General features: G+C 47.0%; 1 protein-coding gene across 3 annotated transcripts in view; it reads left to right on the top strand.

The window, feature by feature from the left end:
* LOC145338934 (casein kinase I-like) overlaps window positions 1-17,214 on the top strand; it is a 191,665-nt gene that overhangs the window by 75,286 nt on the left and 99,165 nt on the right. For all 3 annotated transcript variants that reach the window (XM_080183333.1, XM_080183334.1, XM_080183335.1), the window contains exon 6: window positions 7,102-7,171. In XM_080183333.1, coding sequence (XP_080039459.1) covers window positions 7,102-7,171 — 70 coding nt within the window. The remainder of the gene's footprint in view (window positions 1-7,101; window positions 7,172-17,214) is intronic.

Genomic DNA, 17,214 nt, shown 5'->3' with positions numbered 1-17,214 from the left:
GTCACATATGTTGCCATCATGGAATGGGGCTGCTTGAGCATAGAAAGCTCGCAATACACTTAAAATTGTAATTTTAAAGAGAAGCGCTTTGTGCTTTTCCTAGTTTGTTACTGAGGATAGTCAGCTTTCCCAGTTAAAGATGAGAGTTAAAATGATGTGTGTTGAAGGACATCCTGTTCTTCAGTGGAAGGGGCAGCTACCTTAATAGAACAAAAAAACAACACAGCACAGGAAACAGGCCCTTCGGCCCAACAAGCCCATGCTGTCATTTTAACATTCAGTGAGTGCCTCATTCCAATCCTCCTCCTACCTATGACTTTTGTGTATGACATTTCTACTCTGAGAGAAGCTCAGTATTGCAGATATTTACTTGGAGAAAGAATATAGAATCCCTACAGAAGGAGGCTGCTTGGCCCATCGAGTCTGCTCCGACCACAATCCTACCCAGGCCCCGTCCCTGTAACCCCGCGTATTTACTCTGCTAATCTCCCTGACACTAAGGGGCAATTTAGCATGCCCAACCCACCTAACCCACACATCTTTGGAGTGTGGAAGGAAACCCACACAGACACGGGGCGAACGTGCAAAGATAGTTTAAAGTTTATTAGTGTCACAACTAGGCTTATGTTAACATTGCAATGAAGTTAGTGAAAATCCCCTAGTCGCCACACTCTGGCACCTGTTCGGGTACGCTGAGGAAGAATTTAGCACGGCCAATGCTCCCTAACCAACATGTCTTTCGGACTGTGGATGAAACCGAAGCACCCGGAAGAAATCCACGCAGATGTGGGGAGAATGTGCAGACTCCGCACAGGTGGTGACCCAAGCTGGGAATCGAACATGGGTCCCTGGCGCTGTGAGGCAGCAGTGCTAACCACTGTGCTTTAAGATGTCTTAATTGTGAGACATTAAAATCTGAAAAGCAATACGTAAACTATCTTAGATACTGAATATCAGTGAGCTGTAGAATGATTGGATAAGGATTGATGTTTAGATGAAGATGGGGGAACACAATTCAGAGAGAACACAGTCGTACTTGGCACATTTCACATTCTTGCTTGACAGGTAGTGTATCATCTTTTGAAGTGTGGTTACTGTTGTCACGTAAGCAAATACAGCAGCTTTTCTTTTCGTTGCACAGCAAGGTCCCAGAAACTGTAAACAGCTAAATGACAAGTTAACACCTGTTCAACGTGAACCTGTTGCATCCATCTGAAAAGGCAGGTGGGGCCTCCGATGACATTAAAAGAAAGCACCCTTCAAAGCAGGATGCCATTAGTGTCGCCCTGAGGTGTTGGTTCAGAATGCTGTTTAATCCCCTTGCGTTTCCTGGTGATGCGTGTTTCACACGAAGATGCAGCCAGGAGTTACACCAGAAATTGAGCACGTTTAGCTGATGTGAAGTTACATTTAAATCTCTTGCTAATCGCACGGGCTAGAACACAAAATGGACGTTAATCAGTCCATTGCACCCATGTTAAATTATTAATGTTAGACAGTCATGTACAATTGCCTGTATTAACAACAGGATTTGCCTAATGTTGAGAATATTTAACAAACTTTGCGGCACGATGCTACAGTGGATTTGATTCCCAACTCAGGTCACTGGAGTTTGCACATTCTCCCCATGTCTGCCTGGGATTTCTCCAGATGCTCCCACAGCCCAAAGATGTCCACGTTCGGTGCATTGGCCCTACCAAATTGCCCCTTGATGTCCCAGGAGGCTTAAGTTCGAGGGATTAGCAGGGTGAATGTGTGGGGTCACGGGGATAGGGCCCGGGTGGGAATGAGGTTGATGCAGACTCGATGGGCCGAATGGCGGCCTCCTGCACTGTAGGGATTCTAAGATTGCTATTTCTATCAACTTGAAGATTTTCTTGTATTTATCCACCTTGGTAAACTGATAAGTTTGTAAAATTTCATCTTTTGGAACTCCAGTGAGGTTTCTATTACCCAGCACTGCACCAACCGGATTTCCCTACTCACTGGAATATGCACCATTAGTCTACCTCGAACCTGTCTCTCTTTAGCGGTTTCACTGCAGACTTTGTAGTGGCCAAATCATATCAAGGATAATCTCCAGAACTACATGGTGACACAGTGGTTAGCACTGCTGCCTCACAGTGCCAGGGACCTGGGTTCGATTCCGGGCTTTGGGTCACTGTCTCTGAGGAGTCTGTGTGGGTTTCCTTTGGGTGCTCCTACTGCTCTCCAAAGATGTGCGGATTAGGTTGATTGGCCATGCTAAATTGCCCTTTGTGCCAGGGGGACTAGCAGGGTAAATACGTGGGGTTTGGGCCTGGGTTGGGTGGTTGCTGGTGCTGGCTTGATGGGCCAAATGGCTTCCTGCCCTGTAGGGGCTCTATGATCTCCTAAAACAATCCCCCGATCTTAAGTTGATTGGCCATGCAAATTGCCCCTTTATGTCGGGGGGGGATTTGCAGAGTGAATGCGTGGGGGTTGCAGGAGCGGGGCCTGGGTGGGATTTATTGTCAGTGCAGGCTCGATGGTCTGAATGACCTCCTTCTGCACTGTAGAGATTGTGATTCTATTCTATGATTTCAAAGAAAAAGCATTCCAGTCCAAAGCTAGAACAAGTCTTTCTCTCTCTCCCCGCCCGCCCCTCCTCTCTCTCTCTCTCCCCCCCCTCCCCCCCCTCTCTCTCTCTATCCCCCCCCCTCTCTCTCTATCCCCCCCCCTCTCTCTATCCCCCCCCTCTCTCTCTCTATCCCCCCCTCTCTCTCTCTATCCCCCCCCTCTCTCTCTCTATCCCCCCCTCTCTCTCTCTATCCCCCCCTCTCTCTCTCTATCCCCCCCTCTCTCTCTCTATCCCCCCCCCTCTCTCTCTCTATCCCCCCCCTCTCTCTCTCTCCCCCCCTCTCTCTCTCTATCCCCCCCCCTCTCTCTCTCTATCCCCCCCCCTCTCTCTCTCTGTCCCCCCCCTCTCTCTCTCTGTCCCCCCCTCTCTCTCTCTCTGTCCCCCCCTCTCTCTCTATCCCCCCCCTTTCTCTCTCTATCCCCCCCTCTCTCTCTCTATCCCCCCTCTCTCTCTCTATCCCCCCCTCTCTCTCTCTATCCCCCCTCTCTCTCTCTATCCCCCCCCTCTCTCTCTATCCCCCCCCCTCTCTCTCTATCCCCCCCCCTCTCTCTATCCCCCCCCTCTCTCTCTATCCCCCCCCTCTCTCTCTATCCCCCCCCTCTCTCTCTATCCCCCCCCTCTCTCTCTATCCCCCTCTCTCTCTCTATCCCCCCTCTCTCTCTCTATCCCCCCTCTCTCTCTCTATCCCCCCTCTCTCTCTCTATCCCCCCTCTCTCTCTCTATCCCCCCCACTCTCTCTATCCCCCCCTCTCTCTCTATCCCCCCCCCTCTCTCTATCCCCCCCCTCTCTCTATCCCCCCCCCCTCTCTCTATCCCCCCCCCTCTCTATCCCCCCCCCCTCTCTCTATCCCCCCCCCTCTCTCTATCCCCCCCCTCTCTCTATCCCCCCCCTCTCTCTATCCCCCCCCCCTCTCTCTATCCCCCCCCTCTCTCTCTATCCCCCCCCCTCTCTCTCTATCCCCCCCCTCTCTCTCTATCCCCCCCCTCTCTCTCTATCCCCCCCCTCTCTCTCTATCCCCCCCCTCTCTCTATCCCCCCCCTCTCTCTCTATCCCCCCCCTCTCTCTCTATCCCCCCCCTCTCTCTCTATCCCCCCCCTCTCTCTCTATCCCCCCCTCTCTCTATCCCCCCCCTCTCTCTCTATCCCCCCCTCTCTCTCTATCCCCCCCCTCTCTCTCTATCCCCCCCTCTCTCTCTCTATCCCCCTCTCTCTCTATCCCCTCTCTCTCTCTCTATCCCCCCTCTCTCTCTCTCTATCCCCCCTCTCTCTCTCTCTATCCCCCCTCTCTCTCTCTATCCCCCCTCTCTCTCTCTATCCCCCCTCTCTCTCTCTATCCCCCCTCTCTCTCTCTATTCCCCCCCCTCCTCTCTATTCCCCCCCCTCTCTCTCTATCCCCCCCCTCTCTCTCTATCCCCCCCCTCTCTCTCTCTATCCCCCCCCTCTCTCTCTCTATCCCCCCCCTCTCTCTCTCTATCCCCCCCCTCTCTCTCTCTATCCCCCCCCTCTCTCTCTCTCCCCCCCCTCTCTCTCTCTATCCCCCCCCTCTCTCTCTCTATCCCCCCCCTCTCTCTCTCTATCCCCCCCTCTCTCTCTCTATCCCCCCCCTCTCTCTCTCTATCCCCCCCCCTCTCTCTCTATCCCCCCCTCTCTCTCTCTATCCCCCCCTCTGTCTCTCTATCCCCCCCCTCTCTCTCTCTCTCTCTATCCCCCCTCTCTCTCTCTCTATCCCCCCTCTCTCTCTCTCTATCCCCTCCTCTCTCTCTATCCCCCTCTCTCTCTCTCTATCCCCCCCCTCTCTCTCTATCCCCCCTCTCTCTCTATCCCCCCCTCTCTCTCTATCCCCCCCTCTCTCTCTATCCCCCCCTCTCTCTCTATCCCCCCCTCTCTCTCTATCCCCCCTCTCTCTCTATCCCCCCTCTCTCTCTATCCCCCCTCTCTCTCTATCCCCCCCCTCTCTCTCTATCCCCCTCTCTCTCTCTCTATCCCCCCCTCTCTCTATCCCCTCTCTCTCTCTATCCCCCCCTCTCTCTATCCCCTCTCTCTCTCTATCCCCCCTCTCTCTCTATCCCCCTCTCTCTCTCTCTATCCCCCCCTCTCTCTATCCCCCCCTCTCTCTCTATCCCCCCCTCTCTCTCTATCCCCCCCTCTCTCTCTATCCCCCCCTCTCTCTCTATCCCCCCCTCTCTCTCTATCCCCCCTCTCTCTCTATCCCCCCTCTCTCTCTATCCCCCCTCTCTCTCTATCCCCCCCTCTCTCTCTATCCCCCTCTCTCTCTCTCTATCCCCCCCTCTCTCTATCCCCTCTCTCTCTCTATCCCCCCCTCTCTCTATCCCCTCTCTCTCTCTATCCCCTCTCTCTCTCTCTCTCTCTATCCCCCCCCCTCTCTCTCTCTATCCCCCCACTCTCTCTCTCTCTCTCTCTGTCTAGAGTTTGGGTTTAATGCTGCTGCCCCAACCAGTGTTACAGAGCCTGAGGTGGATTTGGAGAGAACGCTGCAACTTTAAGCAGTAGCCGTAGTGGGTCATGCCTCACCCTTAATTTCACACAGGAGGGGTGGGGGAGGGAGAGCTGCCAGTAAGGACATAGATTGCCGAATATGGATAGCTTTCTAAACCGAAATCGGGCTGTGCCTTGGTAACTCCCTGTTAACCGGCATTTTTGATGCAGTGGCAACACCCATTCCCGGAGCAGGTCAGATAACAGACATTTTACTACATTTTAAACTGCGGGTTAATGGTTAAGTGAGAGTGATGGAACGGAGGCCAGGTGAAGTGCTGGATAATTAATTTTTTAAGCCACACAGGAAACCAGAAATCATGAATGGGAATCTCCCAAGTGGCAAAAAAGAATAAAACGTGCAGCAGGGAAGTTGCTCTTTAAGATCCCATGTTGTGAATAAATAACTGGGAGAGCATTCTCTCCCGTTGCAAACAGCTGGAGGCATAGTTAACATTGAGGCATGATGCAACATGAAACTTGGAGACGACTTTTGGAACTTGGGAAAGTTAACAGTACATTCAGTTCAATGTAGTTAAATAATTCGTATTGGAGAAAGAACCAAAATCATGGCACCATTGTGCTGGTGAGGAAAATGAGCAGTGGTGGTCATTATGAGAAACGTAATTAAAAAATTTACATTAATTAAAACTTGAACTCCAAGTAAAGCTGTGATTGAATATTAGAAAGGGAAGGTGATGAGGTCCAGAGGCATGGAATATAAATTGAAAGTAATACTATTGCTGCTTTGTACTCTGCTCAATAACTCTGGGAAGGATATTATAAGTAAGAAGTCTCACAACACTAGGTTAAAGTCCGACAGATTTATTTGTTAGCAAATGCTGGCATCTCCATATCAAGGATATTATTACCCTGGGGACGGCACAGGCAAGCAGGATGATGACCAGTTTCAGGAATGCTATTTCAAAGGAAAAGAGTTGACTAATGCTTAAGAAAAGATCTTTGAGGCAACTCTGAGTGTTAATATTCACAAAGTTGACTCACCAGACAGGCCATGAAAGGTCTTGTCCCTTGACTTTAACTTGGGCACCACGCAGATTCCTAACCGGCCATTTCAGCCTGTTGTCTTGGCTAACTAATATATCGGGAGCAGTTTAGCATTAAGCCTCCAAACCCTATGGTGTCATGGTGATTAGCACTGCTGCTTCACAGCCCCAGGGACCCAGGTTTGATTCCTGGCTTGGGTCACTGTCTGTGTGGAGTTTGCACATTCTCCCTGTGTCTGCATGGGTTTCCCCCAGGTGCTCTGGTTTCCTCCCACAGTCCACAGATGTATAGGTTAGGTTGATTGGCCATGCTAAATTGGCACTTAGTGTCCCAGGATGTGTAGGTTTGTGGGGTAAATGCACGGGATTGTGGGGAGAGGGCCTGGGGTGGGATTGTTGTTGGTGCAGACTCCTGCACTGTAGGGATTCTCTGATTTCTGTGATTCACTGGGCCAAAAGTCTGTACCTTTTTTTGATTCATTCGTGGGAATGGGTGTCACTGACTGGCCAGCATTTATTGCCCATCCCCAGTTGACTTTGAGAATGTGGAGGTGAGTTGCCGCCTTGAACAACTGAGTGACTTACTTGGCCGTTTCAGAGGCAGTTGAGAGTCAACCACTTCACTGTGGGTTTGGAATCACACGTAGGCCAGACCGGATAAGGACAGATTTCCTTCCTGAGAGGACATCAGTGAACCTGATTAATGCTTGACGATTTTGCAATGCTGTTCAGAAGGAGCTCTCTATCCTGCCACGTGCAGCAGTTGCTCGATGAGTCACAATTTAGTTTTTTTGTTTGTTCTTTCACAAGATGTTCTATGATTCTCTAAATGACTTGAGTTGAGATTAGTTGGTAGCTGTCTGCTCAAATACTATGAATAAATCTTTAGTGATGCTGGTAGATCATGTAATTCTATGCACAAATGTCATGAACCAATCAGATAAGCATACATATGAATTCATGTGGCTGTGTATAATGTCTGTTTTGGTTTAATTTCAGGAACCCATCAAGTCACGAGCGCCTCAACTTCACTTAGAATACCGGTTTTACAAACAGCTTGGGAGCTCAGGTAATGGGGGACTGGATCTTCAAAGTTACTGTTGGAAGGAAATTTTTATCTCTGTCATAAGTGTTGAAAGCAAATATAAAATTGTTAAACTAATGTCCTGCCTGCATACACTTCTGAAAAAAAAAGTTAAAGTGCCTTATTGTTAGCTGAAACACCTAAATGTCTGTAGACCCTGTCTCTCAGCATATCTTCTAACAACTTACCCACCACAGACGTTAGGCTCAATGGCCTGTGGTTCCCAGGTTTTCCTTGCAGCCCTTTTTAAACAAAGGTGCAACATTTGCCACCCCCCGATCTTTTAATCACCTCACCTGTGGCTGTCGATTTAAATATCTCTGCTAGGGGACCCACAATTTCCCCCCTAGCTTTCCACAGCAACCTGGGGTACACTTCATTAGGTCCCAGGGATTTACCTACCTTGATGTGCTTTAGGACTTCCAGCACCACCACCTCTGTAATATAGACACTCCTCAAGACACCACTATTTATTTCCCCAAGTTCCCTAACATCTATGCCTTTCTCAACAGTAAATACTCAAGAGAAATATTCATTTGGGATCTCAACCATCTCTTGTGGATCTCCACATAGATGACCTTGTTGATCCTTAAGAGGCCCTACTTTCTTCTTAATTACCTCTTTGCTCTTTATGTATTTGTAGAAGTTCTTTGGATTCTCCTTTGCCTTACCTGCCATATCAATCTCGTGTCCCCTTTTTGCCCTCTTGATTTCTCCCTTACCTGTGTTCCAATACCCCTCTATACTCTTCAAGGGATCCATTAGATCCCAGCTGCCTGTGCATGTCATAGGCCACCTCCTCCTTGAGGGCCTCAGTATCCTATATCATCCAGGGTTCTCTACTTCTGCCAGCCTTGCCCTTCACTCTAAAAGCAACGTGCTTACCCTGAACTCTGGTTAACACATTTTTGAAAGCCTCCCACTTACCAACTGTCCCTTTGCCTTCCCACAGACTGCCCCAATCAACTTTCGAAAGTTCCTGTCTAATACCATCAAAATTGGTCATGCCCCAGTTCAGAATTTTAACTTTTGGGACAGACCTATCATTCTCCATAACTCTTAAAACTAATGGAATTATGGTCACTGGTCCCAAAGTGATCCCTCACTAACACTTCTGTCATCTGCCTTTCTTCATTTCCCAAGAGGTGGTCCAGTTTTGCCCTCTGTCTGGTTGGGCCATCCACATACTGAATGAGAAATTCCTCCTGAATACACTCAACAAATTTCTCTCCATCCAGGCCCCTAATACTAAGGCTGTCCCAGTCAATGTTGGGAAAGTTAAAGTTCCCTACTATTACCACCCTATTTTTCTTGGGGCTATCTGTAATCTCCTTACATATCTGTTCCTCAATTTCCTACTGACTATTATCCTATCTAAGTGATCTCCCTTTTATTGTTTCTCAGTTCTACCCATATAGATTCAGTGGGCAAACCCTTGGATATATCCCCTCTCAGCACTGCCGTGATGTTCTCCCTAATCAAAAATGCAACTCCCCCTTTTCTCTCACCTCCAGTTCTATCCTTCCTATAGCATCTGTACCCGGGAACTTGGAGCTGCCAGTTCTGTCCCTCTCGTAACCGTTTCAGTAATTGCTATAATATCCCAGCCCCATGAGCCCAACCAAGCCCTGAGTTCATCTGCCTTGCCCGTCAGGCCTCTTGCATTGAAATAAATGCATTTTAATCTGGACTTCCTGTGCTCTCTGCCCTGCTTTTGCCTGACCTGTCTAGTACTAGGATTACTAACACTGCCATTACTATTTAATGTCCTCCTGTCTTCCTATTGCTTTGGGTCCCACACTCCCAGCCATACTAGATGAAACCCTCCCGAGTGGCTCTAGGAAATCTCCCCACCAGCTTATTGCTTCCCCTCCAGTACAGGTGTAACCCGCCCCTCTTGAACAGGTTATCCCTGCCCAGAAGAGATCCCAATAATCCACAATTCTAAATCCTTGCCCCCCCCTCCCCCGCACCAACTCTCAAGCCACATATCCATCTGCCTAATCTTCCTATTCTCACTAGTATGTGATAGCAGCAAAAGTCCAGAAATTATTACCCTTGAGGTCCTGCACTTCAATTCTGCCTAATTCTCTAAAATTCACAATTCAGAACCTCATCCCTTTTCCTACCTATGTTGTTAGTACCAATGTGTATAATGACTTCTGGGTGCTCACCTTCCCCCTTTGATAGAGACATCCTTGTCTGTAGCACCAGGGAGGCAACAGCATCCTGGAGTCTTGATCGCTGCCGCAGAAACACCTGCAAGTCCCCTATTACTACTCCTTGCTTGCTCTTTGCCTGACCCTGGCCTACAGCAGAACCAGGGGTGGTGCCATAGGCCTGACTGCTGCAGCTATTTTCTCTGAGAGACTTGTTTGAAAGGGGAATAGCCACACATGAGATTCCTGCCTGCCTCTCCTGGTAGTCACCATCTACCTGACCGAACCCTTGTTGTGACAACCTCCCTGTAACTAGCGTCTATCACGCTGTCGGCCGCCTGTACTGGATCCAGCTGCAGCTCCATCCGAACAATGTGGCCTGTGAGGAGCTGCAGCAGGACAGACTTCTTGCAGACAAAGTTGTCAGGGAGGCTGGATTGCTCCCTGATTTCCTACGTCTGACAGGAGGAACGTACCACTGAGGAGAGACTCATCAGTTAGCATTATATTCATTGGAGTTTAGAAGAGTGAGAGGGTTTCTCATTGAAACTTAAAATATTCCAATGGGCTAAATTCAGAAAGAATGCTCCCGATGGTGGGGGAGTCCAGAACGAGGGGCCATAGTTTGGGGGTAAGAGGTAAACCTTTTAGAACTGAGGTGAGGAGAAACTTCTTCACCCAGAGGGTGGTGGGCGTGTGGAATTGACTTCCACAACAGTAGTTGAGGCCAAAAGATTGTCGGATTTCAAGAAGAAATTAGATATTGACCTTGGGGTTAAAGGGATTGAAGGGATATGTTTGAAGGGGGTATCAGGATAATGATTTGGGTGATCAGTGATGATCATAATGAATGGCGGAGCAGGCTCGAAGGGCCAAATGGCCACCTCCTGCTCCTAGTTTCTATGTTTGTTTACTGTCTGACTTATTAAACCAAGGTGGAATGGATTATAATAGAGGAGAAAAATCTGCAGCAAAAATCTAAATGTGACGTTAGTTCAGTGACTGAGGCAGTGGCCAGATGGGATAATGCTGTGGCTTCCACTTCCTGCTTCGATTGCGGTGCTGGCACTAAATGAGTCATGATATCCAGGCATTGAATCGAACCACCTGGCAGAACAGGTTTCAGTGTACAGTCAAATGACAATAATGCTGTATAGACCCGTGTAGAAGTTGAAAAGTCATAGAAAAGTTAACCTAAGATTTTTAGCCGACAGGGTTGTGGTTTTTCACACTCCTGTAAAAATCTAACATCGTTTTGCAGCCGCCACAGCTGAAAAATTTCAGAACCCAAGTATAATCTTTGATTTGATTTCTTATCGTCACATGTTTGGGGATACAGTGGAAAAACATTGTTTCTTATGCGCTATACAGACAAAGCGTACCGTTCATACAGTCCATAGGGAAAGAAAAAGAGAGGGTGCAGAATATAGTGTTGCGATTGCAGGTAGGGTACTGAGAAAGATCAGCTTAATATATGGTAGGTCCGTTCAAAAGTCTGATGGCAGCAGGGAAAAAGCTGTTCTCGAGTCAGTTGATACGTGACTTTAAACTTTTGTATCTTTTTCCCGATGTTAGGGGTGCATGGGTTGCTTGATTATGTTGGCTGCTTTTCTGAGAAAGTGGAAGTTTAGACAGGGTCAACGGATGGAAGGTTGGTTTGCATGATGGGTTGAGCTTCATTCACCCTCCTTCATAGTTTCTTGTGGTCTTGTTCAGAGCAGGAGTCACACCAGGCTGTGATACAGCCAGAAAGAATGCTTTCTCTGGTGCATCTGTAAAAATTGGTGGTGGTTGTAACGGGCATGTCAAATTTTCTTCATCTCTTGAGAAAGTAGAGATGGTGGGTTTTCTTAACAATAGCGTCAGTGTGGAGGGACCAGGACAGGTGGTTGGTGATCTGCTCTTGGAGATGTTTAGGACGGCTTAAAATCACAGAAGTTGTTGTAGTGGAGTGCAGTGCAGATGGAGTGTGAGGGAGGGAAAAAGCAAAGTTTATTTAGAAGACAAAAATCGATGGTGGACTCTTACTGGTGAGTAGAATAATGATTGCTGACCGATGAAAGCCTATGACTTGTTCATGACAGTCAGAGGTGTGTGAGTGTAATAGGGGGCTGAGGGCGATGGGTGGCATGGTGGCACAGTAGTTAGCACTGCTGCCTCACAGCGCCAGCGTCCCAGGTTCGAATTCTGGCTCGGGTCACTGTCTATGCGGAGTTTGCACATTCTCCCCGTGTCTGTGTGGGTTTCCTCCTGGTGCACCGGTTTCCTCCCACAGTCCAAAGATGTGTGGGTTAGGTGGATTGGACATGCTAAATTTCCCCGTAGTGTCAGAGAGGCTAGTAGGGTAAATGCATGGGGTTATAGGGGTAGGGTCTGGGTGGGATTGCAGACTTGATGGGCCGAATGGATTTGATGATTTATTGACGAAGTAATGGTCATTTTTTGTTTTATAGAACATAGAACACTACAGCGCAGTACAGGCCCTTCGGCCCTCGACGTTGCGCCACCAGTGGAACCAATCTAATGACCCTCTAACCTAAACTATTCCAATGTTATCCATATGCCTATCCACTGACCATTTGAACACCCTTAAAGTTGGCGAGTTCACAACTGCTGCAGGCAGGGCATTCCACGAGTTATGTTCACTATTTTGTTATGGTCTTCGTTTCATGCCGTATGGGCCCAAATTAAGCATACATGTCAACCCCTCAACTATTGTATGTGCCAAAGTTGACCATAAATCTTAAAGCTTGATTTACTTTTAAGTAAGTATATTTAAGAGTTCAGTTTCAGCAGCTGCTTGGAAGCACATAGCACAGAACTTGGCTCAGCAAAACGCCAACTGGTCTTTAGCTGTGTTTGGATTTATTCATAACCATCTTTATTTATGGCCCACTTTACAAGTGGGAACATCTTTCCTTTATCGACCTTTTTAAATCCATCCATAATTTTGAAGGTAGTTAGGTAACCGCTCGGTTTTCTCTTTGCTAAGCAACTCATTCAGCCTTACTGATTACATCCAAACATGCAAAATAGGAGCAGAAGTAGGCCATTCGGTCATGGCTGATTGTTTTTGGCCAATGATACCACCAAAGAAATGGAGAAAATGAAATCTACTGTGTGTGGATGATTTAAAAATAAACCATTCATATTGAAGAGATATGGACCAATCTGATCAGATGGGGTTGGAGAATGAAGTTGCAGATCTTCTGGACTCTAGCATAATCCAGCTGAATGTTTTTTGACCACCTTGCTTATGCTGGGATTGGGAGATTCTTCAGAGAGCTGTAGCTTAGTCCTGTTGGAAGGTCCAGGAGTCCAGTGTCCGCACAGTGGGATGGAAGCTCTTCATCAATGCATCACTCATATCAACCGGGCGACCTTCAAAATGACTGAAATCAGACAGATTCTGTTTGCACCATCAATGTTTCACTAGTGTTAGTTAGAGTGGACTCAGTCTCTCTATTGACTGGGACGTTCCAACTAACTCTTTTCCATGAGCAGGACGTTAATTGCATAATAAAATTTCCCACTCATCCTTTGAAGGATTTGCTCCCATATTCTGTGCAATGATTATGGGCCATCCAGTTGGAAAAACTTGCAAAACGTTCAGCAGAACTTGTATTTAACTTCAATAAATGAGGGAGTGCAGTTGTCTTGGTGTCCACGGCAGCCCAGTGGTTAGCACTGCTGCCTCGCAGCACCAGGGACCCAGGCTCGATTCCCGGCTTGTCTGAGCGGAGTCTGCATGTTCTCCCTGTGTCTGCATGGGTTTCCTCTGGACGCTCCGGTTTCCTCCCACAGTCTGGGGTGCATTGGCCATGCTAAATTCTCCCTCCGTGTACGCAAACAGGTGCCAGAGTGTGGCGACTAGGGGATTTTCACAGTAACTTCATTGCAGTGTTAATGTAAGCCTACTTCTGACACTAATAAATAAAACAAATACATCATCCTCGTGTTGAAGTTTGTCCTTGGGCTTTTCTCGTTTCCTCCTTTTGTGAAGGGGATTTAACATGTTTATTCCCTTGTTAAACCTTTAATCTGTACATGACATGCAAAGCTGGAGTGCTGCACGTTCTCCGATCATTTCAGTAACAACCTGCCACTGAATTAAAAATATATAAATTAGAAGCAGAAGTTGGCCACTCGAGCCTGCTCCGCCATTCAATAAGGTAATGGCTGATCTGCCTGTAACCTTAATTACATTCTCACCTACCCCCATATCCCCCCCCTCGATAATCAAGTATCTATCAACCTCTGCCTTAACAATACTCAAAAACTCTGCTTCCGTGTCTTTTTCAGGAAGACAATTTCAAGACAACCCTCGGAGAAAGGATCTCTCCTCTACTCTTACTTAAATGGGCAACCTCTTAATTTTAAATAGTAATCTCTAGTCCTCGATTTTCCCACACCAGGGAGCATCCTTTCCACATCCGCCTTGTCAGTATCCCCTCAGGATCCCATGTTTCCATCAAGCCACCTCTTTTTTTTTGACAATCCAGCCTAGTCTGTCCAGCCTTTCCTCCCGTAAAGTAACCCGCCCATTCCAGGTAGTGGACTAGTAAACCTTCTCTGAACTGCTTCCATTTATATCCTTAAATAAGGAGACCGGGCACGGTGGATGGACATGGATATTTTGGAATGGCCCATTTTTGCATTGTATTGATGTACACCCTACAGGAAGATTAAGTCCTCTCTCCACTAAAACTGATGAATGTTGCAAGTGTCCTAGCTCACACCAGCTTCGGTTCACCCGTCACCCCTGTGCTTGACCTATATTCTCTCGCTGTCCTGTCGCACCCTAAATTTAAAATTCTCACCGCTGTTTTCGAGTCTCCCCACGGCCTTATTTCCTTCATGTCTCACTAGAGTTTCAAAGGATGAGAGGCGATCTGATTGAAAAGTATAAAATTCTAACAGGGATGGACAGGCTGGATGCAGGAAGGATGTTTCCCCTGGGGTGGGGGATCTAGAACCAGGGGACACAGTCTCAGGATAGAGGGTAGACGATTTAGGACTGAGATGAGGAGAAGTTTCTTCCATCAAGGAGTAGTGAACTTGTGGAATTCTCTACTACAGAAGGCTGTGGAGGATAAGTCACTGAATGTATGCAAGAAAGCGTGAGATAATTTTAGATTTTAGTGGCACTAAGGGGTATGGAGAGAAAGCAGGATTTTGAGGAATAGCAATGATCGTATTGAATGATGGAACAGGCCGATTGGCCTACTCCTTTCTATGTAACCTCCCGTAGCCCACCTGAAGTTGCTGCATGCCACTACTACCGCCCCCCTGCCCCTGTACGTTCCAAGTTTGTTTCACTCCATCAGTGGGGGCCATGCCTTCAGCTGTCTGAGCATGAAGCTGAGCCTCTCCCCAAACCCCTCTGCATTTCTACTACTCTGTCCTCCATCATGGTGCTCCAAACCTATCAATTTGTCACCTGTCTTAACATGGGCTTGTGTAGCTCATTGTCGAATTATAATTGACAGTGAAACAGCTCGGATGTTTTATTACGTCGAGTGTTCTATATAAATGCAAATTGTTGTTAGCTGCCCTGCTTTTGTGCTGGCAGTCGTGGCATGGTGTTGTCATGGCAATCCATATATTTGATCCAAATGACATTTGTACAAGAGAGCCAGACTTGTGGCTTTATCATAAATTTATCCTTTTTTTTTGAGGGCAATGACTAATGAATGCACTAAGAAGCTTTGGTATTCTAAATTACTTTATTGATGGAATTAAATCGCGAAACACTGACAGATGTGTTGTAGGGCCAGCCACACATCAGGACAAGTCCAGATTAAAGTGAGGCATTTCAGCAAAGTAGTAAATGCTTTCCACAATCATCGCATTTACTCTGTTTTGGGCTTTTAAATAGATAGACAAGATAGCAGAGTGAAAAGAAATCATCTTTGAATCCAACTGACCTTCCCCTGCAAATAGCCTGTGCTATTTTTCAGGTGTACGGTTGTACAGCATTTTTTCACAGCCAATGGAAAATGCTCAATAAACTCAGCAGGAGTGATAGCATCTGCGGACAGAGAGAAACAGAGTGAACGCTTCAAGTCAGTATGACTCTGCTTGACATGCTCACTCTATTCCTCTCTCCACAGATGCTGCCAGACCTGCGGAGTTTATCCAGCATTTTCTGTTTTTATTTCAGATTTCCAGCAGCTGCTGTATTTTAGCTTTTATAATAAAGTATTTTTGAATTTAATTGCTGTTGTAATGTAGGAAACGATATTCTAAATGCACAAAGCGATTTGGTTTATGATTGTCACTTATATTGAGATACAGTGAAAAGTATTGTTTCTTGCGTGCTTTAAAGTCAGAGCACACCGTTCAGAGTACATGGGAAAGGACAGGACAGAGTTCAAGGTAGCGTTAGTCGTAGCTAGGGTGTAGAGAAAGATCAGCTTCATATAACATAGGTCCATTCAAAAGTCTGGAGGCAGCAGGGAAGAAGCTTTTCTTGAGTTAGTTGGTATGTGACCTCAGACTTTTGTATCTTTTTCCCAAACAGTAATGGGATAACCAAATAATCTTGTGATGTGGATAGAAACGTAGAAACTAGGAGCAGGAGGAGGCCATTTGGCCCTTTGAGCCTGCTCTGCTATTCTTCACGATCATGGCTGATCATCCAACCCAATAGCCTAATACTACTTTCTCCCCATAATCTTTGATCCCATTCATCCCAAGTGCTATATCTAGCTGCCTCTTGAATACATTCAATGTTTTGGTATCAACTACTTCCTGTGGCAATGAATTCCACAGGCTCACCACTCTTTGGGTGAAGAAATGTCTCCTCATCTCCATCCTAAATGGTCCACCCTGAATCCTCAGACTGTGACCCCTGGTTCTGGATTCCCCCACCATTGGAAATACCCGCCCTGCATCTACCCTGTCTAGTCCTGTTAGAATTTTGTAAGCCTCTATGAGATCCCCCCCTCATTTGTCTGAACTCCAGCAAAAACAATCCTCACCGAGTCAATCCCTCCTCATACATCAGTCCCGCCATCCCCGGAATCAGCCCAGTAAACCTTTGCTCGAGGGCAAGAACATCCCTCCTCAGAAAAGGAGACCAAAACTGCACACGATATTCGAAGTGTGGCCTCACGAAGGCTCTGTATAGTTTCACCAACACATCCCTGCTCCGTACTTGAGTATTGAACAAGACACTGGGGAGAACTGCCCCTGTGCTCCTTTGCTATAGTGCCATAGGCATCAGTTTAATGTCTCATCGGTAACGTGTTGGATTTTTGTTCTCAAGTCCTGGAGTGAGACTTGAACCTGGAAGTTTGTGGTTCACAAGCGAGCGTGCTTCCAACTGAGCCACAGCTGACACCGGGAAAACATTTGCTCAGCAACGATCTGCAGTGGAAAATGTGTCACAGAAGCCTAAAGATAATTCTGAACTTTGGCACAGAGTCTGCAGATGCCAAACTCACTTCACTGAAGGATTTTACCTGTCAGATTAAGCCACATCAGTCAGCAAAGCTGTCTAGGGGTGGAAGCAACACCCGATGCTGTAATTAGAGTCTGATTTATTTTTAAATCAATTGCAAATTGGCTTTGTCCATCTTGAAATTTAAATTGTTCCTGAACAGCTTTGAAAGGAAACCAAGCATATCAGTGTTGGATACAGAATGTCTTCTCTTGCCAATTCTCTTGGCTGCTTTTATAACTTCGCACAGGAGACTTTGGTGTATAGATTTAGAAATCACGCCATAATGTATTAGCAGATTCAATTATACAGTGTAATATGTTTAAACTTTATTTATCAGTGTCACAAGTAGGCTTACATTGAGTCTGCAATGAAGTTAGACCATAAGACATAGGAGCAGAATTAGGCCACTCGGCCCATTGAGT

The sequence above is a fragment of the Carcharhinus amblyrhynchos genome, unplaced genomic scaffold (assembly GCF_965287045.1).
Source record: "Carcharhinus amblyrhynchos unplaced genomic scaffold, sCarAmb.v2.hapA chromosome_251, whole genome shotgun sequence".
Taxonomy (NCBI): domain Eukaryota; kingdom Metazoa; phylum Chordata; class Chondrichthyes; order Carcharhiniformes; family Carcharhinidae; genus Carcharhinus; species Carcharhinus amblyrhynchos.
The sequence above is the reverse complement of the archived record's forward strand: the minus strand, read 5'-3'. Positions and strand labels throughout refer to the sequence as shown.